This window comes from Aspergillus terreus, genomic scaffold (genome assembly GCF_000149615.1).
Source record: "Aspergillus terreus NIH2624 scaffold_1 genomic scaffold, whole genome shotgun sequence".
Taxonomy (NCBI): Eukaryota; Fungi; Ascomycota; class Eurotiomycetes; order Eurotiales; family Aspergillaceae; genus Aspergillus; species Aspergillus terreus.
The window spans coordinates 1,060,644-1,082,670 of NT_165972.1; the positions used below are offsets into that span (position 1 = coordinate 1,060,644).

The following is a 22,027-nucleotide window of genomic DNA, read 5'->3' on the forward strand; positions in this document are numbered from 1 at the left end:
TCAGTCCTCTCCCTTCGTCCTCCTCCCACCTGCCTAACTACCTCCCGCTATGGCGCAGATTCGCGGCACTGCGGGATACAATCTCGGTCACCAGAACCCCTTTGGGGGTCCGGGACGAGCCGATGCTACCAACGACCCTAGCCCCTTGGATGCCATCCGTGAACAGACCAGCAAGATCGAGGACTGGCTGGACACCATGTCGGACCCGGTGAAGCCGTATGTCTCTCTCATATTTTACGCCTCTTGTTCAATTCGCTTCATGCGTCCTTTTGGTCTCGTGGCGCCATGTTCGCATGCATCATGCGGTATACGATCCGGAATTCTTCCGCTGACACCGTGTCTTTTCGCCGACCTGCAGGTACCTACCCGCCATTGGTCGCTTCCTGATTGTCGTCACCTTCATTGAGGACAGTCTACGCATGATCACGCAATGGAGCGACCAGCTTCTGTATCTGAGTGACTACCGGAAAAGTAAGCTTGGACCCTTGAATCCTGCCCTAGATTCCCCAGACGGGCTGGGCGCCACCACCGTCAGGATCACCCTCTAACCGATGGCTTTGCGGTTCGCTTCAGTTCCCTGGGGAATCACGCACACCTTCCTCATCGTCAACATCATCGCCATGTCGATATGCTCGTTCCTCGTCATCGCCCGCAAGCACACCGAGATCGCCGTCGCCGGTCTCCTCGGCGTCGTCGTCACCCAGGGTCTCGGATATGGTCTCATCTTCGACCTCAACTTCTTCCTGCGCAACCTGAGCGTCGTCGGCGGTCTCCTAATGGTTCTCTCGGACTCGTGGGTCCGCAAGAAGTTCGTGCCTGCCGGTCTGCCCCAGCTGGATGAGAAGGACCGCAAGATGTACGTCCAGTTTGCTGGTCGCGTGCTCCTCATCTTCCTCTTCCTGGGTTTCATCATGACTGGCCAGTGGAGCCTGTGGCGCGTCATTGTCAGCCTGTTCGGTCTCGTCGCTTGCGTCATGGTCGTTGTTGGATTCAAGGCCAAGTGGAGCGCCATCATGCTGGTTGTGCTGCTGAGCGTGTTCAACGTGCTCGTCAACAACTTCTGGACGGTATGCCTTTACTCTGCATCTAGCTTGCGTGCGAGCGCCACCGATTGATCGCTAATGCGCAATTGCCTCTAGCTCCACCCCCACCACCCCCACAAGGATTTTGCCAAGTACGATTTCTTCCAGATCCTGTCCATTGTGTAAGCTGCTCCAAGCCCACGCGAATTCCACCCAACGCACAGTTACTAATATTCTCCCAGCGGCGGTCTGCTCCTCCTGGTCAACATGGGCCCCGGCCAACTGAGCATGGACGAGAAGAAGAAGGTCTACTAAGACCGCGGCACTGACAACTCAGCATTACCGGGCATACAAAGGAGGGATCCCCGAACTCGCGAAAAGTAAAAAAGCAAAAGCAAATTGCCGCTGGTGCAGATGATGTGTGCGCGTGCGTGCGTGTGTTGTTTCTGGCTTTTTCTTGGCTGATGGGGGCTTCTACACCCCCTCCTCCACTCTTGCTCGTCAAATATATCCTCATCCGTGGCATATGATGTTTCTGTTATTCTTGTGCTCTTCTGAACAAACCCTCGGCCCTTCCCTCGGTCCCTGGACCGGACCGGTCTCTCCTCCATCCGTTGGTATGATTGATCATTGGGGATACCATATCCTGTCTGCTTTTGATCTCTAGGCTACAAAGAAATGAAAATCGATTCCCACTGTTCTCAAAAAGGCTCGTTTGGTGCGATCTGTAACCATGTTCTCTTCTTCTGCTTGTTCTGTTTTTCCTGTTTCTATTATGGCTTTAAGGAGACGGACATTGGTATTTGGTTTACGATGTCGAATGCAATGACGAGGCGGGCTTGGTGAAATCGCAGTTTGGGTGTATAAATCTGGATCATAGGGATACCATTCAAATTAAAAGCAAATTAGCGAGAGATCCCTTGTATGCGATGATACGATGCAACTTGAACCAGATCCCATACATACTATCTGCATATACTACCTCTAGACCGGGTTGAATTACTGACTCGCCTTGCTTGCGCATAATACATAGTCGTGATGCAGCTGTTAATCAGATAAATTTATTAAAGATAGTATACACGAAGGGAAAGGAACGACGTGATGGTGTAAGGAAACAACGATGCAACGCTGAGAACTAAGAAATAATCAAGGACAGTAATCTGCAGTAGAGACAGACATGACGATCTTATCTTACGCAGGAAACAGGGAATAAGTTGTAGCAAGAACATTCCTTATGAGTCGGCTCGCTCGAACATCTGTTGGTCCTGCCATGCACAATGTAATCTTCGAGGCAGACTTTGCAGAATTAGGGTATTGCAAACGACGATTGCTTTTGCCGCTTCCAACGCCGAGGGAAATCAAAACCTTGGGACAAGTGGATGCAGCAAGTATAACGGGAGGAAGATGGGGAAGGAAAGGATGACAGAGGTGCGACAGTGAAGAGTTTATCATATATCCATACTCCACCGCCATGGTCGCAAGCGTTCAAATTCACCGAGAGCGACATCGTCAGGCGATTCGTTGATCTCCAACTGCAGCATGTGAATCTTCTTGGTATCTCGCTGCAAGGTGGACAACGTTTTGGAGATGGATGGACGGATGTGCTTAGTGCTGTCGTCTATACCTTTCGAAGTGGGTCGTGACACTGGTGTGTCCGGTGACCGCAACGAGATCCGCGGAGACTCTATCTCTGAGTCCGATGGGGAGGATGACGCAGATGAGACTGATGGGGAGTGGATGGGGGTGGTAATCACGAGTTTGGATTCATCGCGGCTATAGGGGTGCGCTGTTGGCGATGGTTGGGCAGGCAGAGAAATGTTAGTCTCCGCGCCAGGGGTCTTTGACGACCGGAGATCCGGCGGGGATACAGGAGTAAGAGAAGGACTATGGAAGTTCTGCAGTTCGGGCGATTGGGGTGGATAAAGGCGGGAGTTGGTGGGTTCGTTTCAGAAGGTGATTTGGGCCCCAGTCTGGTGACGGTCTGCTGGACGAAGTGCCGTAGCTACCTGTTGGCGGAAAGTGCTAAACCGTTCTTTTCCGGGCCATGAACCTTGGTGCTCGGCGGGAGGTTGCAGCATCCATCGGGTCTCCGCTCGGCTTTTTGGGACCACTCACGATGGGCGGGTGTAGATCGTTGACGGGGGGTACGCGAGCGATATAGTACTTGCTCGGTTCGCTGGCATCGGCTCTCCCGCGGCCTGAGAGGCCTACGGAGGAGCCCTTGACCTCCATTTCTTCTCCCCAGAGAGGTTCATCCTCGCGCTGATAGCGCATGCGGTTCCAACGATCCTCCAACGGCTGCATCAGGCTGCTTTTGTCCTTCCTGCCGCCTTTTCGGTCGCGGTCCTGACATGAGGCTGAGGATACGGCATCAGTGTTCCAACTTTCGGTCCGGCGATGAGTCGAGCGATGACCGTGTCTCCGGGCTGGGGGCCCAGGGCCCAGAGCAATTTCCTCCATCCATCCTTGGTTGGTACTAAAAGCGGTGGGCTGGGGAAAAGGACGCGGTTGGTCGGTAACGACGGCTTCGAGTCGGGCCTGTTCACGCTTGGAACGAGCGGCATCCTTCATGCGTTTTCGACGATCGATGGAGTTCGCACAGGGGGTGCAGGTGGCATAGTAGAAGACGGCCGACTGGGCGCCTCGATACAGCCACATGATTGGGGCTGGTATCGGACACCGATCGAGGTGAAGGGGGAGGTACAAGAAGGAGCCGAAGGGGATCCAATCTGAGATACCTGACGATCGTCGTCTAGACCAGAGAAGCTCCGGTGGGAGAAGTACGCTGAGACGAGAGGTGTCGAGATAATGACGGCAACATGAAGGGCGTCTTATATGTGGGGGAGCCTGATAAGACGGAAGGGAAGGGGTAGGTCGCCCAGCGACCAGGAGAAGCGACAGAGGGGAAGAAATGAGAGAGTGTGAGAGAGTGAGTAAGAGAGAGAACGAAAGAGGAAGAGGAGGAGGAAGAGGGGAAGCGAAGAGTGGCCGGAAGGGGAAACAGAGGATTAATTGGATGCTCAGGGGAAGAAAGGACGGCTTGGCAGGTGGGCGGGACGGCACGGCACAACGGCGGATGTCAGATCCAGATGAATAGGGTCATGGAGAGAATAGTGCATCAAAATAATTATAATCTTCAAAATATTGTTAGTATACGGGTTGTGAATACCTTTGAATATCATGAATATGAATGAATACAGATCATTGCCAGGTGGCTGGCGGCCAAGTCTTCGGTATACTACCTACTCCGTAGGCATCCGCGATACTCGCAAATACGACTCAGGCTAATGCTGTAGATTCTCAGAATTAAGTACATTGTCCCATCCCACTGTCAGGACGCTCCTGTTGAGCAGCAGTCAACAGTGATCATCCTCCCTCGGGGGGGAGTCTCGGAGATCGCAATAGACCACCATACTGTAGCGGTAAGGTATCATCATTTCATCCATCCCAGACAGACGCAAAAGGCTGGACAGGTCGGACATCGTCTTCCATAACCCAATGCGTAGGTACGGCAAGAAGTTAAACCCAACTAGCCACATGACCCGCGCTCCAATCATTCTCTCATATCGTGCGTAGACGTGGGTGGTTTCGCTTTTTTACCCCCTCTCCGTCGAACGCTCGGTTCATCGCGTGGACACGAAAACAAAAACCAGGAAAAAGAAAAGCGAGTCGACGGTGTCGCTCTATCATGCGTTTTTCGTGCTGCGAACCACTTCGCCTTTCACTTTACTCCAATCGATATCATTGTCGATGCCCTCGTCCACTTCGCCGCAGACTACCACATTGTCGCCGCGGATGAGGTACAGCCCATGCTCGATCTGCGAACTCGGCTCTGGGTCGTCGGGGGTCCGGATGATGCGTTCGATCGTGTCCAAGAGCACCAGATTCGTCAGCTGGTCGGTGGATAGTAGTGTACCGAGGAGCGTCCGTCCGTCCACCGTGAGGATCAGGACTTTCTCTGTAGGACATGGAAAATTAGCGCTTGACTGGACCGTAGAGCTCAAAGATACGTACTGTTGATGTAGGCGTTGAGAGACATGGCGATGGAGTCGGAGAGGTTCGAGGAATATGATTGTACGAATTTCCTGGGTCGGTTCGAGTCTGCGAATACTCGCGGAATGAATCCAGGCGCTTTCCGCGAAGAATGTATATCGCGACCAGGCGCAATTGAACGACGGCCGTTGCAGTAGGATCACCGGTATCCGCTTGTTCAATTCTAGAATTGGTGGGATTCGTTCAGAGCTGGGCCACGCGTGATAGAGCTTGCGGGGCTTCGTCCTCAATACGCGCCGCTCTCAGAAGACTATTGCATGAGTCGGTTTCAAGGAATCATGCTATCAGGGTGATCTCTACAGATCCCGGTGTGGTTTGGCGGGCGGGTCGCATCAATAGGGAGCGTGTTGCTGGGTTGAAGTTCTTCTCCGTCCTCCTCGCCGATATGCCGTCGGTCACGTGGTAATAGCTTGGAGCATCCGCTATCTAAGGCTAGGGGGGGGCTTAAAAGGTCAGAAAAAAAAGAAGGCCCGAGCCGCGGTTTGAACGCGGGACCTCTCGCAGATTAGGTGGTAAAGCCCAAAGCGAGAATCATACTATGTTTCGTTAATTGACAAATCCATTTGTGGACGACTGTTGTGAAACTTACCCACTAGACCACTCGGGCAACTATGGCATCATCCCCAATATTACTCCATACTTGTGGACAATTAACTCATCTTGGGTGGAAAGCGGGGATTGATGTAAGAGTGACTCCCATATGTTTCACCTACCCTGGTATGAGGGCTCTATGTATACAACTTGCAAGATGTCTGGGATCCACAATAAGCATTCATATCACTCCTGCTTTGGGGCTCCGAAAGACCCGGGTCATTGAAAAGGAAAAAAGAAAGAGAAAAAGAAAATGGCCCGAGCCGCGGATCGAACGCGGGACCTCTCGCAGATATGCTAAGGGTGTACCCTAAGCGAGAATCATACCACTAGACCACCCGGGCGGCTATGTTTTATCATGCGAAAAAAATTGATATACTTTGCCGACAGATTCCTACGCCTACAGTAGACTGGGTGAATGCAGTGGATCAATGGCTTACGTACGCACATCTCTTCGATTAGTTACTTAATAGTTATCTGGTCTCTATTTTGAGATATCCACGTTAGGTTCGAGTCAGTCTCGAGGGGCAGGCATAGACCAGGTCGTCCGATCCCTCTGTAGCTGGCTGGGTTGTCGAGTCCCACCGAGTGTCGTGGAGGGAACATAGCCCAGATGCTTGATATACTCGGTACGGCGTGTCGGCAAGATGGGATATCAGCAGGACGTCTACTCTGATAGAATGGGGGAGAATTCATTTAGACATCTCAGATGAAGGCAAAACCAAGCAACTAAAGTCCTAATGAAGAAAGGGAAGGAAGAAATCCAAGCGCGAAATACACCGAACCGTATGATAGATGAAAGCAGCCTCGAAGGGGTTATTATATGCAACGCGACGCATCACTACGGCACATTGGTTCTTGGTTGTCGAGGAAGTATATGGATCGATGGCCAGGGCAGATACTGCTCTTCCTCACCATCGTCTTCCTTTTCAAGGTCCCTGAACAATGTTACCTGTAGCAGAAAATGGTAGTGCAATATCCGGGTTTCGTCCAAAAACACCTCCACGAGCATTCAATTGCTTCCATTCGCCGCGGGTAACGAGCTGCTATGCTCGAGTGCATCTATTGCTACGGCTAGCTCCATCTATCTTGACTGAGTAGACATCGCGCTCATTGGGCCCAGGGCCAGTCTCATAGTATCTCATGGGCTTGGTGAAACCGTCTGGCGCGTGTCTATGTGGTCTTCACTTAAATGGTAGATGAACACGGCTCGTGATGATATCTTGCCTTGAATGACCGTCAGCGCAGATCAGGGAATGCTCAATATACGGGGTATAGCCGATGAGCCCCATTATCAATATATGTTCTTGTGTAGTAGCCTCCGCATTGTCTCGAATTGTACATGTGAGCGTCGCCCTCATTCCCATCCAATACCTTCGCATCAACTCATTGTAGGCCCAGTGGTAGGAGACCTCCTCCGGGCTCCCAGTGCCGCCAAGACGTATTGTGAGTCCCAAGAGTGTAACCCGGGAAGACCTTATGCGTGGTATCAGGGCTACAGTAAACCGGTGTATAGGCAATGAAAATTCTGAGCCGAACTAGTTTCCCGTACAAATAAACAACAACCCTATATATAAGAACGTTGCTTAGGATAGCTTAATTGGAAAATATGGGATAATAGAAGCTTCCGCACTAAACCCAGGGATGATATATTTCTCGCTGAGGGTCAACCTTATAGCAATCCAATACGTGGTTCGGGCCCGCATGTCGTTTTCTTGCCACTTATACACCGTTCTTTTAATATCCTACACCCTGAACCATGGAATCTCCGGAATACGGGCTAAGAGGGCAACCCCCAAACCCACAAGGATCTTATTACGCGTGCGGGATTATATACCGATTCTAGAATGTGATTGGGATTGGGTGGATGTATATATGTTTCTTCTCTCTTGTTTGCTACCTATTGGGAAATTCACCCCCACGTAGGTATGGGATAAGATAGACTTACGTTAACCTATGCAGTTATATCTACGGCATGTCTGTCAAGCAGCTAATCTTGCGCTATCAGATTGCTGTTCCCCCGTCACAGGTAAACCAACTGTGGATACTATGTTCGATACACAGGGAACATCTACTCTGATGGGTCCACCGCCGTTAATGCCAGCTACAATAAACAAGAACCGGCAATCAGCCTTGGATTGTTACCATTCCCTCGAAGATATATTATATATATATATGTCCATGGCAGCCCGCCGACTATTTCTGGCTATTCTGGCTATGGAACATCCGCCATGCTGAGCCAGTAACTAACCGCCTCTGTACCCTCTCCTAGTGCATCGTCGAGAAGTATTATCGAGGTCGGGGTGAGACTACACCAGTGGGGACCATTACTGACAACTTGTTGAACAAAGGGAATTGATTGATTAGCAGACCAACAAAGAAAAAGGAAGCACACGAGCGCTAGGACTCTTGCCACTCCCTCTTTTTTTTTTTTTTTTTTTTTTTGCACTTTCCCTTAGTTAGTTAGAGCAGGGAGCCCAGTTTCATTATAGTATGTACAAACCCCATTCCCGCGCTTCTCTCGGCGGCTTGTGTCTGCGGGCCGATAGGCCATACAATAGCGGCCTACGGGGTAGCTCTATAGGCATACTACCTGCTAAACTGTCTATTAAACCACCTACTAAACCGCCTGCTTGACCACCTGATTAGCTATTTGCTTAACTACCCACTTCATTATCCGTCAAACTACCTGATAAACTATCTATTGAGTAAATATTTGGATAGGCAGTCTCGCAGGCAGATCAGTAATTAAGCAGACAGATTAGCAGGTTAGTAAGTAGGCAGGCAGTTTAGCAAATATAAATACACCGTAGGATAGATAGATAGGATAGGATAGATACCTACCTACAGTGGGGGTTCAAAAATGTTAACACCCCCTTTTCGCGCTAAAACGACCGCTTTCCTAATTAGTAATACTGTCGGTTAAAATAATAGAACGCGTCGCGCGCCTCGAAGTAACCCTACTATTATTATTAGTTATTTCTATAATATCTAGTAAAGAACTGTATCCTACTCTGTGCGTGCAGATCTGCGAGCTTTATTCAATCGGCTAGGGCTATAAGCGTATTTATATAAAATACTCTAAAGTCTCTTTATCTACTATTCGCTATACTATTCTAAAGCAGAGAGTGCGTAAAAAATATGCTATTTCACCACGTAGTGGTCGCCTAAAAATGCTCTTTGATAATAAGTAAAAGACTCTATTAGAGCTTGCAAGCGAAGATCTTTATATTAAAATATGTAAGCTACGCGCAGAAGTCGAAAATCGCGTGTCTTTTATAACTATTTGCCGGCTTCTTCGCGAGCATAATATGCGAAAATAATAATAGAAAAAAACCTGGAAATTACTGCAGAAAATACTGCTAAATATCTTGCTTAGGTTTGTTAGTACGCTCTTAGAAATACGTTAGATAGACTGACGAATACTTGGTAGAGCGAGGTAAAAGGGCGCGAGCTTTATATATCTTTACTAGTTCTAGTCGCTAGACTATTGAGTATAATATTCATGCTATATGCTGCGGGAAAGGCGTAAAGCAGATATTTTGGGCTAATTTTAGATTCGATCGACGTACAGGCCTTGTTTCTTTAGAGGGAGACCCTGAGGCAGCTCGTAGAGGCGTGACTGTATGGGTTATATCTTATGTCTATGAGGTATGGCTTCTAGAACTAGTCGATTCAGGCGATATTTTTATGTACGACGGCGCTTCTGTACATACTGCACGTATTATTAGACGTCTGCTTAATGAGATAGGTATAGAGGTTATGATTTAGCCTCCTTATTCGCCTGATTTTAATCCTATTAAGAATTTATGGGCGCTTATGAAAGCTATTATTTGTGAGTGTTATCCTGAGCTTAAACAGGCGCCTGATACGTAGGAGACTTTAGATCGGTTAGTAGAGGCGGCGAAGGAGGCCTGACATGCTATAGATGAGAGGGTTCTGTAGAATCTATTGAATACTATGCCTTATTGCGTGTAGGCCATACTATCTGCGGAAGGCTAGTATACAAAGTACTAGAGGCGGCGAGGTCTAGTTAGTGTGATCTAGTCCTAAATAGGAAAGCGATCATTTTAGCGCGAAAAGGGGGTGTTAACATTTTTGAACCCCCACTGTAGATAGGTACAGATACTGTAATGGCAAAAAATGGAAACAAAAAGTACGGCCCGAGCCGCGGATCGAACGCGGGACCTCTCGCATATATGCTAAGGGTGAACCCTAAGCGAGAATCATACTGATTCTGTTAGTAAAGAACATTCTGGACAGGAAACGGATTGTTGCTTACCCACTAGACCACCCGGGCTTGATGTGGGTGTTTTGGGTCAAATTTTGCATACATGAACCTTTCTATAAGTTTGCTCGCTAGGCCAGCCTATTCCATCAGTAGTTAGCTTACTCCGTAGACAAGCTTTATTAGGCAACAGCCTAGCGACTTTCTTATCTCCCTTCTGTGCACTGGACTAGAAGTTGACCGGCGTTTGAATTCTTGCATTCCGCACTTCTGTTGTCTCTGTCCTACCTATATGCGAATCTCCTGCACCGCAGTTTGGAGGGTCCATGGAAGTTCTTTAATGTATACTTATACGCTTGGTAGTCCTATTTGAGTGTTCACAGAGTGCTACGTGCTGCTTTTCTGGGACATCTGTCTTTCTCTCTCTCTCTCTCCCCTCACTGTTTGTTTCTTTCTCTTTCGTCCATGCCTGCTTGCAAGTTGGCATGGATTTCTCCCAGGCGCAAATGTTCCATTTGTTTGCAGATCTTTGCGTTGCAGATCTCCAAATCTCCTTACTCCCAGGGGATCAGGGACCTGTGGGCCAGGCAATATCGCTCATACGCGATTTCGCCAGAGCTCCCTCAGGTGAGCATCTAATTTGCGAACTCTCGGTGCAATGAGTCCACATGGATTGAGGTCTAGCTGCTAAACAACCTTGGGACATTGACTCTGCGCATCAGCTTGATGATGTCGCCAGGTGGAGGCGGGTCTGAAGTTCAATGCGAAACCTGTAGAGCCCCGTCAGGATCTAGAAAGGGCGTACCGCTTACCACAATTTCATACCGGGATGGGATCACGCTCCAGAGGCGTTGGGAAATGCTCACCTTGCTATATCTGTGCTTTTCGCATATGGCAGATTGATGTCCAGGAACCGACGCGCGCGAGTGAACGAGTTGCTTGTGCTTCGTGAAGCCCCTTATGATACCCTCGCTACGGAATGCAGCGGCTGTGGCCAACCGGCCCTGGATGATCCATTTCCCTACTGGTCCAAGTGCGAACCGGATCTTTACGTTTCATGGGCAGTTACAGGCGGTGCAAACCGTGGTTTTGGTTGTTCATACTCTTTCCTCAGATCGTTCTCTGGCCGGCTAAATTGGTCGGCGGTAGTCGTGGGAGGAGAGAGTAGGGAATCCTTTGAGGCAGCTCACGCTCGAAATGCCCAGAAACCGAGCGTTTGGCTCATCCGTAACGATGCAGAACTGGGAACCCTCCCTGGAGAGGTAGAATTCAGATGCCCCTCTTGCTCACAAACAAAGCTCTTGCAGGCAAAGTGGACAATCCAAGAGCATCCAACTCTCTTAAGTCCGTATCTTCGCTGTCTGGCACGAAAGACCGTAAATGGCCGCGGCAACAGTGGACACTGGAAAACAGTGGAACTGCATTAGGCCATTCGATAGCCTCCTCTTTCTCGAGCCAAAAGGGGCTGTAATCTGAGCAGCTACCCACGGGTTGATAATGTCATTTTTGCCGACAAAACCATGTCATTCCGAATTGCAAAGCTGAGGGGATTGAAACTCGCGCAAACGGTAAAGTGACTTTGAGGTTCTATCTAGATCATAATATGGGATTTCCATGGCCTTACTCCATCCGAATTATGGAGATGGAACTGCAAATTTCTTCAGCAGTTCTAGTATGAGTACAACAAGGTGTTGAGATTATACTAGTACAATAGCTTTCTTAACTTTCTTGACTTGGATAGTGGTCCTGTTTCTTGTGCTACAGATACAATAGAGTCTCCGGCCACCAAAAACATAGATGCTTTTAAGATATTGGCAGAGATTTGCTATGGTTGATTTACTAGGATTAGATTAGTCTGGAGGTGTAATAAGCTACCTAGATAAGTTCGATGTCGGCGAAAAAATTGTGCTGACGGACCTTTGCAACAACTTAGTAATTATAAAATAGCTTATGTATCAATTGCCCGGGTGGTCTAGTGGTATGATTCTCGCTTAGGGTTCACCCTTAGCATATATGCGAGAGGTCCCGCGTTCGATCCGCGGCTCGGGCCTTGATCTCTTTTTTTTGTTGGGGGTGTGTTTTATCCACAGTGGATGGATCTGTTTTTGCGTCAAATTTGATATTGATGATACCCATCACATCCATCATCGCATGGCGAGGCGTTTTGTAGCTTGGTTTGGTGGGTTGCGGAATCCATTGCATATCATGGGTGTCAACAGGAGGTTAATTGATAATAGATCCATCCATACTCGATAAATAACCTTGCGATAGCCGTCGGTCATATTGTAGTAATGCAATGGTGGACGTGATATATATTACTTCCCTCCATGCTCTATCCAAGAGCCAGTAAATGTTGGAATAAGACACAACCCATCAGACCCAAAAACACACAAACAAGCGATTGAATGTCTGTTGTGCGTCCATATAACCATACCATATTCACCAAACGCCATCTATTTAACAGGCCTAGAATATAGTCCATTCATGTGTTACCCAAGGAGGGGTAAGAGCCCTCCCCTCAACGACCTCCACCACCCAAAGACACCTCTTCACCCAATGCCCCAGCCAAAGAAAGTGGCAATCATCGGTCAGTACTTCCTTTCAGACTTCACAACGCCTTAACTAAATAAACACAGGCGCCGGCCCCTCGGGTCTTGTAGCAGCCAAAACTTTCCTACACAACTTCCCGCAGGGAACATTCAGGCCGGTGGTCTTCGAAAGACAGCACCACATAGGTGGTCTCTGGCCCACAGAGGCCGCGGCCCTCATTGACCATGGAAAGAATACGCCACGCGGACTGATTCACCCGCAGATGCGCACGAACCTCAGTCGGTTCACCGTTTCGTTCTGCGACCTTGCGTGGGAGTCGGTCATTGAGGGGCCGGATGTGCCGATATTCCCTCGCGCATGGCAGGTGGGGAGGTATCTCGAGAAGTATAAAGACCGATATCTGTCTGGCCTAGACCTGAGACTGGGACAGGAGGTGTTGCGAGCTGTCCGTCAGACCGAGCATGATGGATCCAGGGTGCGATGGGATGTGCAATGGACCGACACCGGGTGAGCTTGATATACATACAGGCCTGGTCACTGGATATGCTAACGTTATTCCAGCACTACAAAAGCACCAAATACAGAGTCCTTCGACTATCTGATCGTTGCATCTGGCTACTTCGCTCGCCCATCCATCCCGGATATCCCCGGGCTCGACGATGTCCCCGATACTGTAGTCCACAGCTCTGCACTACACACCGCAGAGGATATCAATCGTCTGCTCAAGAACAGCGACCCAAAGAGCAACAGAATAGCAGTTGTCGGGGCAAGCATGTCAGGCGTGGAGACAGCCTCTGCCCTCGCCCTCCACCTGTCATCGCAGAAAGCATCCTCACAACCCGGTAGTACCCACGAGGTGCACCACATCTGCTCCCGGCCGTTCTGGACAGTGCCATACTACGTGCCACATCCACCTGCGTCAGACCCAGCAACACCAAGCAACTTCCTCCCCCTGGACCTGGCATTCTACGACCTGGACCGACGCCCGCCCGGCCCAGTGGAGTACGGCTTTGGCCCTATATCCGGGTCGCAGGCGTCCAAGACTAACGCGTACTTCCGCGGCCTCCTTGGACGAGACTATGAGGAGATTGGGAGCGTTGGCGTTCCAACCGCGAGTGATACCGTCGAAGGAGTAGTCCCCTCTTGGGTGGCCATAGGGGACGACTATGCGGAGTACGTCCGCGCTGGCACGATAAAGACGATCCTTGGCCGGGTTTCAACCATCATCCGCGATAAGAATGGCACAACGACCGTCAATATCGAACGTGATCATCATTCAACAGTATCCCTGGATCAAGTAGGTGCCATCGTGCTCGCTACAGGATTCACACCATACGCCTCGCTCTCATTCCTCCCAGCAGACGTGCTGTCACGACTGGAACACTGCAAGGCAGACCCCTCCATTCCACTCATCCTGGACGGAAAAGGGACCTCACATGCGGAAATCCCCGAGCTAGGCTTCGTGGGATTCTACCGCGGTCCGTACTGGGGCGTAATGGAGATGCAGGCGCGCAGTCTGGGTGAGATGTGGTTTCGCGCTGGACAGGGCATGCGACCCTCCGACGAGGAGCTTGCACAGAAAGAACAAGAGCGGCAAAAGGTCCGTGAGCTCCGGGCTGCCGATCCCCGATTCAACCGTGCTCAGTTTCCCATGGGGGATTATGTCGGGTTGATGGAGTCTTTTGCTCGGGACCTGGGGATTGAGCGGACTCCGTTGGCCGATCTTGGTGAGCGACGCGGGCCGGTCGTTCCTGCGAGATATCTGGGTAGAGGAGACGGCTCATCACAGGCTGATCTGGCACTTAGTGCCCTGCGGGGTACATTGTCCCCGGAGGGAGGTTGTTCTGTGGGTGTCGCGGCGGCCGTCTTCAGAGCGTTGCATGGGACCTGGAAGTTCTCGAGGACGCATACGAGCGATGATACAAGGGATGTACAGACCGGAGAATTTACGTTATATCCACGATCCCCGTCAGGCGACTGCGACAAAGAATATGTGGGCGAGCAGGTTGAAGATACGCCCGACAGAAGGACAAGAACTATATATCAGCTCGGGGGATCACGAATCTGCATCTTCTCCGAAGACTCAGCGGGGCACTCGAGACTAGAGCTGCACTTCCCACATGGTCTATCTGCGGAAGAAGGGGATCTTGTTTGCTCTAGTTGTGCTGGCGAATATACATACAAGTTCCGCTTCAGTGGCGTGGTGATATCCTCCTGGGAGCGCATCACGGAGCAAACAAGAACAGTCTACACACGATAGCATCTGGACAATCCATACACATATATATATATATCAAGCTCATAATGAAAAAACCAATATCCAACCCAACTAGTACGTAAACCTGAAACTCGGATGATCATCACCCAGATTATCCCTCTCCTCAGCCGGCAGCTCCAGCCGATGATCTCTCTTCCCCTTCGCGCGCAAGCGATTCTCACGCACCACATACACCAAAAACAAGAAACATGCCGCCCCGCAAATCCACACCATCCCCAGACTAACCCCATAGCCCGTGGGATAGCCAGGCGCCTCCGAGTCATAGAAGATGTTACTCGCAACCAGCCCGCCGCAGTTCCCGAACCCGATCTGAAACGCCGACGCAATCGACTGCTTGTAGTGCCCGCCCATGTTGTTGCTCAGCCAGCCCATCAGGATCGGCTGCGTCAGATATCCGCCGCTGGTGATGGCGAAGATGGCAAAGTAGCGCGCGCCCACCGGCACAGACGCCTGGCACAGCAAAACCACGTATCCGACCGTCGCGACGAGACAGCCCGCCAGCGTGAAGAGGTACCGATGGCGGAGGCGGTCGCTGAGGAACGCCGCCGTCAGCGAGACTACCGTCGCGACGATGTACACGGGGATGCTCATGACCTGGGCGCGGACGGCGGTGTAGCCGAGCTGGTGCAGGATGGTGGGCGTGAAGAAGGACACGGCGTAGCCGGTGTTGACGATGCCAAAGTACATTAGGGGGCTGTTCGTTGCAAATGTTAGCTGTGAATGCAGTACAGAAGGTCGGGTCATACCCGAGATAGAGCTTGGGGTCTTTGAACGTGCGCCGCGCGGCGGCCTTGTCCAGCCGGTCCATGCGAGTGTTGCCCCGGTCTTTTGCCAGACGACGCACGAGCAGCGTGCGCTCCTCCTCGTTGAGAAACTGCGCGGTTTCGGGCCAGTCGGCGATGAGGAACTTGGACGCAACGGCCAGCGCCACAGTCGCCAGGCCCTCGAGGATGAAGATCCACCGCCAGCCGCTGTATCCGCCGACTCCGTCCATATTGTTGATGCCGTAGGCGAGGAGCTGCATCGGTCAGTCTGTCCGAAGATAGGGAGCTGGGGATCGTACCCCACTAAATGCGCCGGCGATGATGCTAGCGCTGAAGAAGACGTTGAGTCGCCATTGGAGCTCGTGGCGGCGGTAGTACATGTTGATCAGGTATACGCATCCTAGGCATGTTAGAACCGACAGCAGACCCGAGCAAGGAGTACGTACCCGGCATGAACCCCGCCTCAAAGACCCCAATAAGCACACGGCAGACAACCAGGCCGGTAAAACTCGACGTCACGCCCTGACAGATGGTGATGATGCCTGCACATGTCAGCATGAAGAGCGCGTCGCGAGAAAGCACCCATGTATACCCCAGCAAAAGATAATCCCACTCAGCCACCACGAAGGCCTCATCTTCTTCAGCATGATATTACTCGGGACTTCAAGCAGGATGTACGGGATGAAAAAGACAAACAGCGCGACGTTGTACTGGTGGCCGCTCATGCCCAGGTCCTTTTCCAGCCCCATCAGCCGCGCATTGCCGATATTGATGCGATCCAGGAAGGCGAACATGAAGAGGATATTGAGGATCGGGACGACGTGGTAATCGCATTTCCATAGCAGCTTTTTCTCCTTGACTGGGTCGATATCGGACTCTGAGGACTCGATGGCCTTGAGGTCCTCAATCGTGTCTTGTGTGACCTCGTCGTCTTTCTTTTCTGACGACATGCTTGACTATCAGCGGACTGGTGCCGCGGCGGTTGTCTCAGGAAATGGTCGAACGCAAGAAATTCAAGAACAAGTATAAAGATGGTTCATCGCACAAAGAACTACAGCCAGCGGAGTCATAAGACCCCGGATTTATACAGTTTGCCATCTCCAACCCCGCAATCCGGGGTTTGCACGACCTAGGGTCCGGGGAGAACAGCCCTGACTTCTTCACTTGGTCGGACAGCAGCTACACGTCAGTTCCGCATGTACTAGCCGAATTCCGCCTTGTTGCTCGATTCTGTCCTGCTGTGAGTTACGGGAATCACCCGAAAGTCTGTCGGTACTTGGCGAACGAATCAGACCCTTTGTTATTCGATCAGACTCGCTGGTTACCCCATCTTATGGGAGCCACTGACACGGTCAAGGGAATGACAGAAGGGATCGAGTTAGTATGCTTCTCCGAGTTACGGAAAGGTTGACTGTGCAGATGAGATACGAGCATTATCCATGTTTGATGCTCCAGGGGTCTGTCACAACATTCACAGATGGGAGAGACTCCAGCTAGGCATGGGAGTCACGACGGCGACGCCCCATTATGTACCCTCTGCTATCTGAGGATATCCGCACCCTCCGCCCTTCCCCGGAATTTCCCCAGAAGCGGGGATCCAGAGCGGAGCAATTCCACAACCCGGCGGATCTTCGTGCATGTGTCGACTGCTTGGCAGGCGGAATGCTGTTCCGCTGGCGGATGGGAGTATACGATGTCAGATGCGACCGGGCTATCAGCTTCGCCTCTCTATTATCATTCCTGGTGGTGCGTATTTCTGTGCTACATCCATTGAACATCATATATTGATCAGGGTACCTTCGTCCGTGTAAAGCGTGCAGTATCAAAGGACCCTGCTCAACAAGACCAGTCCCATCTACTTAGTATCCCGGTTGCCGCGTAGGTGATTAGTCCCGGCGTCTACATATGCTAAATCCCTAGCTTCTACAGTGCTGGGTTTACAAGAGGGTCTTGAGATACATGAAGCTTAGCTTAAGTAGTGATCACTCAGCATGAGTATGGTATCTACCACACATATAAAAAATTCCCCATTAAGTTATTCCTCACTCGCGCATGCAAAGATACTCCTATTACAGCCAACGGAATCATCTGTTCCGCGAGATGTTCTCAATCGCAGTGGCCTCGGACTTCTCATGAGCCGCATCCTCCTGCATAACTCGCATCCCCTTCTCGGCAGCGATGAGATCTTCGCCGTGCGTGACATGGTTCGCGCCGCCAAAAAGGGCATCGATCTCTTCCAAAGGCACCTGCTTCGTCTCGGGGATGAAGAAGTACACGAAAACAGCCAGGAGGAAGTTGACACCAGCAAACATATAGAAGGCGTAGAACCCACAGTTCTTGAGGAAGATAGGGAAGAATTGCTGGAAGATGGTATTCGCGACGTTCTGAGTCTGTGACGCCATTCCCACAGCTTGTGCGCGAACGTTCATCGAGAAGATCTCTGATGTCCAGATCCACACGGTAGCTCCCCACGAAGGCTTGTCTAAGAGAAGTTAGCGAGAACTCAAAGTGCACTATCGGAAGAATCTTACAGAAGAAGATGAAGAGGAAGAGTAAAAACACGATCGATATGCCCACCGGCTGAGTTTTAACCCCATTGGGCGATGGTGTTTCCGTCTCGACTGCAGAGACAATGATCATGCAAATTCCCATGCCAATACCACCGATAATCAGGAGGAACTTCCGGCCAAAACGGTCGATGATCCAGACGGCATTGAGCGTAAAGATAATGCCAAAAGTAGCGTTGAGGGCATTGATCAAAGCAATCTGACCAGCGCTGGGGAAGACTTTCTGATAGATCTTGGTGGAATATGTGTTGAGGGATCCTTGTCCGGTGATCTGTTGTCCTGCATTGACGATAACAGCAAGCAACATGCGCTTTCGCAGAGACTTGTCCTTCCAAAGAGCACTATAAGTGCCGGAGATGGCCTCTTTTTCGTATTCGAGAGCCTCCCGGATGCGCAGCAATTCCTCCTCGACCTCTTCTTCAGAGGATCGGACTCTTCGAAGAGTGGCACGGGCTTTCTCAATGTCGTTATTACGTTTGATATACCTGTGAAAATGTTAGACTCTCTGGTAAACATACTTGGCTTTGATACGACTTGATGGTCCATACCAACGCGGCGAGCCCGGGATGGTGGGCATGAGAATCAGAATTAGGGTAGGGACGAGAAGCTGGAAGATGACAACCATTTTCCAGTCCCATTCGCCGAGGCGTTCCTTATGCTGCGTGCATCCGTAATTCACCCAGAAGCAGATAAAAGACCCAACAGAGTAAAACATCTGCCAGAAAGTCATGATCTTGCCACGGATCTCTGGCGGGGCCAACTCGCCGATATAAACCGGACCGGAGGCTGCGATATTCTTAGTATCGTAGGTAGACAACATTCACGACAAGACTCACTCAAAGCAATGCCTTGACCGACACCGATGATACACCGACCAGCAAGGAAGCATGCAATATTGTGCCACGGGGACCAGGTCTGCATGAAGGTGGCGGCGATAACCAGTACGCAACCCGTGGCCATACCCATCTTGCGGCCAGCATAGTCCGCAATAGGACCACCGAGGAAGAAGCCCCCGAAAATGGCGCCTACGGTGTAGGCCGTGTTGACTGCACCGATCATATTCGGACCCGGGTCGTTGAAGTGGGCAACCCAGTTATCGGAGCCTTGTACCGAGTTGTAGACCGACGCATCGTATCCATAAAGGACCATACATGCTGCTGCAACAAGCGAGATGTACCTATTGGGAACGAGTTAGTAACAAAGCCCAGCATGAACAAACACACGACCAGGGATATACGGACCAGTTGTACAGCCTCTTCGATTTCAAGTCGAATCCCATGATGGGCACTGTTGCTTTCCGACTTCTCAACAAGAAATAAAGCAGTCAAAGTCCAAAACAATAATGACCAATCAGCTATCCTGTCGGAAAAGCCAAGTAGGAAATGAGAGCAACCGAGATGGTATGGATCGACCACGCAAGTCCGACTGAGGTGTTCCTGCGCTGCAGTACTTAAATGCTCGACCTCTCCCAGCGGACGCACGATAGAAAAGGTGAGAGCTATGAGAAGCCGGAGGGATTCGTGTATTAAGCCATGGGACACAAGCTTGTAACGCCATGGCCAGCTTAGAGCCAAGGGCCACCAAGGGGAGACTAGCATCCTGGGCCAGCCTTGATAACACTCGGCTTCGACTCCAGACTCTGTGAGTGGTGGGGTATCTGGAGAAACCCGAATCGAGCAGGTTGTGGGACAATCTCCAGCCTGGTGTTTTGCTGGAGTGGAGAGATCTGGAGTTGAGATTCGAGGAAATACTTTGGCGTCGGCAGCCATTTCGCCCAACTTTCCACGAATCAGCACCGATACGAGAGCCGGCAACAATATAGAGCAGAATCCACCAATAGAAGCGTTTTTAAAGGATGGCATTCCGGTGGATCAGATGGATGTCAGATGGATGTCCCATGAGCAAGAGGAAAAGAAGCAGTAGGTGGCGACTGGGGAAGCTGGGGCAAATCTGGGGGAGAACGGGGGCTGTCACATATCCTCCACACCACCACCCATGAAAGAGTCAGCGTCCAGAATTTGACTATCTGAGGCCTATTCCTATCCCTTACGTGTACAGTATGCACAAGCCGTCAACGGACAAATGATGTACTGATAACTCTCGGATTAATGTCGACTGCAAAACTACTGGTTAAGATACCATGATCCTTCTGGGGCCCATCTCACAACTCTCCCATTCACGCGGAGAATCCTTCACTCATGTCGTAAGTTCCCACCGGCTAATGTCTTTTGACGCTTGCATTGGGTGCTCGAGGAAGTACTGGGATCCGATTGTCCAATCTTGCGGTATTTTGACGGTTGGGTTCAGCTGGCGCCAAATCGAACAGATCGCGAACATCTCGACGAGGACTTTTCATGGAGACTCCAAATGTATTGACTCTTCGTAACCCCCTTGGAGCAGACGTTGTACCCTGTTGAATTGGACCATTTGCTGCTCCTGTGGAATCGGACACAAATGACATCGAGGTCGAGATTGCAGGTTCAAGAGGAAAATCCGCATCATATTCTGATGTTGGCCGAGCTAAATTCACGCCCAAAATCCTTCTGTAATGTGCTCGAAGAGTCTTGACGACCCAACGGATCAAGCACGACAGGAAAGCGCCCCCTATGAAGGCCCCCAAAACAATACATACCTTGTAGAATACACGGAGACTCCTGGCTTCTTGTCTCTGGCAATGAGCCTTCAACAGGTCGTCCTTCTTCGAAGGGTAACACATGTCACAAAGACTTCTTTCGGCTTCTGAAAGTTCTTCTGACAAGCAGTTGATTGACCCGTCCACTTCAGCGCAGATGGTATCTTCACAGCTTCTGGGGAAATGGCCAGTTCTTCGACCAAGATCCCGACGGCTGTCCTGCCAGGAATCAGCTACATGTCGGGGATACTTGGGGACGTGGAATTTTCGAGATATTCGATCTTGAGCCATAGAAAGGAGAGATATCATCATCCCTTGGTAGCGTCGGGCGGAGGAAGATAGTTGGGGGATGCTGTTAAAATGGCCATTGAGAGAATTTTTGGAAGAAGTGAGTGTAGGTCCGACATCACGCATAGCATATTTCTTTGGCAAGTGCTCATTGTAGATTGGATGTGTCAGGGAGCTTTCGGGTGTGGCCATATCACTCTTGCCCCTGCATATCTGCTCGTCACAGACTTCTCCATTGGTTCGAGGCACTGTCAAAGCGAAATGCAAAGTCAACCAATCTCCACAGCTAGAGCCTGTTTTGTATTGTTGGCACTGACTCGCAAACTCGAGGTTCTCGTTTGGGCCTTCTTTCCAACTTAGCAGATAGATCGATGGTTGCTCACAGCTGGAATTGTGGGTCTGGAGGTTTATGCATATGAAAGGTCTTTCGTTTCGGAGAGCATCAATGCAGTCAGATATACATACTGGACCGATTGTAGCACTGATGGGCTGGAGATGTAAACATTCGGGGTTGGTTGTAATCGTGCCCAGTAAGGCGCAGAGAAAAGTTAGGAGATGTTGGCAATGCATTGTACACGCTGAGCAAATGAAGCAGCTGAGTATGTGCATAGAGCAAAGTAACTATGCTTCAAGCTCTTTGGCAACGAGTCGCGGGTTGGATCATGCTCAGCCCAAGAATTGAGACAAGATTGGAAGTATAAGATGGCTGCAAAAACAGAAGCTGCGATTGAACTCCCTTCCAGAGCCTTGATTTTTGTGTATTGGCCGTTATCCCATACGGTAGTCCATGTTGGAAACATAATGTTTTGATCCAGGTAGAGTCGAGTTCTAGCAGGGCACTTGACTGTTCATCGAAATTGGAGGTTCCGTCATTCCATGCGTGACTATGAAGCCGATATGATGGGATGGTAGACACCATGTGAGACAGAGTTGACTATTATGTGAGCGCCCCAGATCTATGGATAGAACAAGACAATCTGGATCTTAATTTGAACAATCATTCTGAATGAACACCTGTTCTCCCTAAGATGCTACCTATATATTCATCTTCACT

General features: G+C 50.4%; 7 protein-coding genes and 2 non-coding genes across 9 annotated transcripts; 3 read left to right on the forward strand and 6 right to left on the reverse strand.

The window, feature by feature from the left end:
• Window positions 1-49: 49 nt before the first annotated feature.
• On the forward strand, window positions 50-1,337 carry ATEG_00377 (protein ERV29; the record flags this gene model as incomplete). The annotated part of the gene is made up of 5 exons (XM_001210463.1): window positions 50-216; window positions 359-471; window positions 574-1,067; window positions 1,140-1,204; window positions 1,265-1,337. 5 exons carry the CDS (start codon window positions 50-52, stop codon window positions 1,335-1,337), a joined length of 912 nt encoding a protein of 303 aa, XP_001210463.1.
• Window positions 1,338-2,470: 1,133 nt separating this feature from the next.
• Window positions 2,471-3,680, reverse strand: ATEG_00378 (uncharacterized protein; the record flags this gene model as incomplete). The annotated part of the gene is made up of 2 exons (XM_001210464.1): window positions 2,471-2,906; window positions 3,073-3,680. 2 exons carry the CDS (start codon window positions 3,678-3,680, stop codon window positions 2,471-2,473), a joined length of 1,044 nt encoding a protein of 347 aa, XP_001210464.1.
• Window positions 3,681-4,708: 1,028 nt separating this feature from the next.
• Window positions 4,709-5,061, reverse strand: ATEG_00379 (U6 snRNA-associated Sm-like protein LSm8; the record flags this gene model as incomplete). Its single annotated transcript, XM_001210465.1, has 2 exons — window positions 4,709-4,980; window positions 5,037-5,061. The coding sequence occupies 2 exons, from the start codon at window positions 5,059-5,061 to the stop codon at window positions 4,709-4,711; spliced, it is 297 nt and encodes a 98-aa protein (XP_001210465.1).
• An 860-nt stretch (window positions 5,062-5,921) lies between these two features.
• On the reverse strand, window positions 5,922-6,010 carry ATEG_10491. The gene has a single exon. It is a non-coding gene; the product is annotated as a tRNA-Pro (tRNA).
• Window positions 6,011-11,855: 5,845 nt separating this feature from the next.
• ATEG_10481 lies at window positions 11,856-11,944 on the forward strand. Its single transcript has one exon. It is a non-coding gene; the product is annotated as a tRNA-Pro (tRNA).
• A 506-nt stretch (window positions 11,945-12,450) lies between these two features.
• ATEG_00380 (uncharacterized protein) lies at window positions 12,451-13,968 on the forward strand (the record flags this gene model as incomplete). Its single annotated transcript, XM_001210466.1, has 4 exons — window positions 12,451-12,481; window positions 12,531-12,951; window positions 13,006-13,922; window positions 13,952-13,968. The coding sequence occupies 4 exons, from the start codon at window positions 12,451-12,453 to the stop codon at window positions 13,966-13,968; spliced, it is 1,386 nt and encodes a 461-aa protein (XP_001210466.1).
• An 805-nt stretch (window positions 13,969-14,773) lies between these two features.
• Window positions 14,774-16,436, reverse strand: ATEG_00381 (allantoate permease family MFS transporter; the record flags this gene model as incomplete). The annotated part of the gene is made up of 5 exons (XM_001210467.1): window positions 14,774-15,416; window positions 15,469-15,740; window positions 15,786-15,886; window positions 15,933-16,028; window positions 16,079-16,436. 5 exons carry the CDS (start codon window positions 16,434-16,436, stop codon window positions 14,774-14,776), a joined length of 1,470 nt encoding a protein of 489 aa, XP_001210467.1.
• A 1,134-nt stretch (window positions 16,437-17,570) lies between these two features.
• On the reverse strand, window positions 17,571-19,332 carry ATEG_00382 (putative MFS sugar transporter; the record flags this gene model as incomplete). Its single annotated transcript, XM_001210468.1, has 5 exons — window positions 17,571-17,968; window positions 18,018-18,538; window positions 18,602-18,839; window positions 18,890-19,230; window positions 19,277-19,332. 5 exons carry the CDS (start codon window positions 19,330-19,332, stop codon window positions 17,571-17,573), a joined length of 1,554 nt encoding a protein of 517 aa, XP_001210468.1.
• Window positions 19,333-20,271: 939 nt separating this feature from the next.
• On the reverse strand, window positions 20,272-21,165 carry ATEG_00383 (uncharacterized protein; the record flags this gene model as incomplete). The annotated part of the gene is made up of 1 exon (XM_001210469.1): window positions 20,272-21,165. One exon carries the CDS (start codon window positions 21,163-21,165, stop codon window positions 20,272-20,274), a length of 894 nt encoding a protein of 297 aa, XP_001210469.1.
• Between the last annotated feature and the right edge of the window lie 862 nt (window positions 21,166-22,027).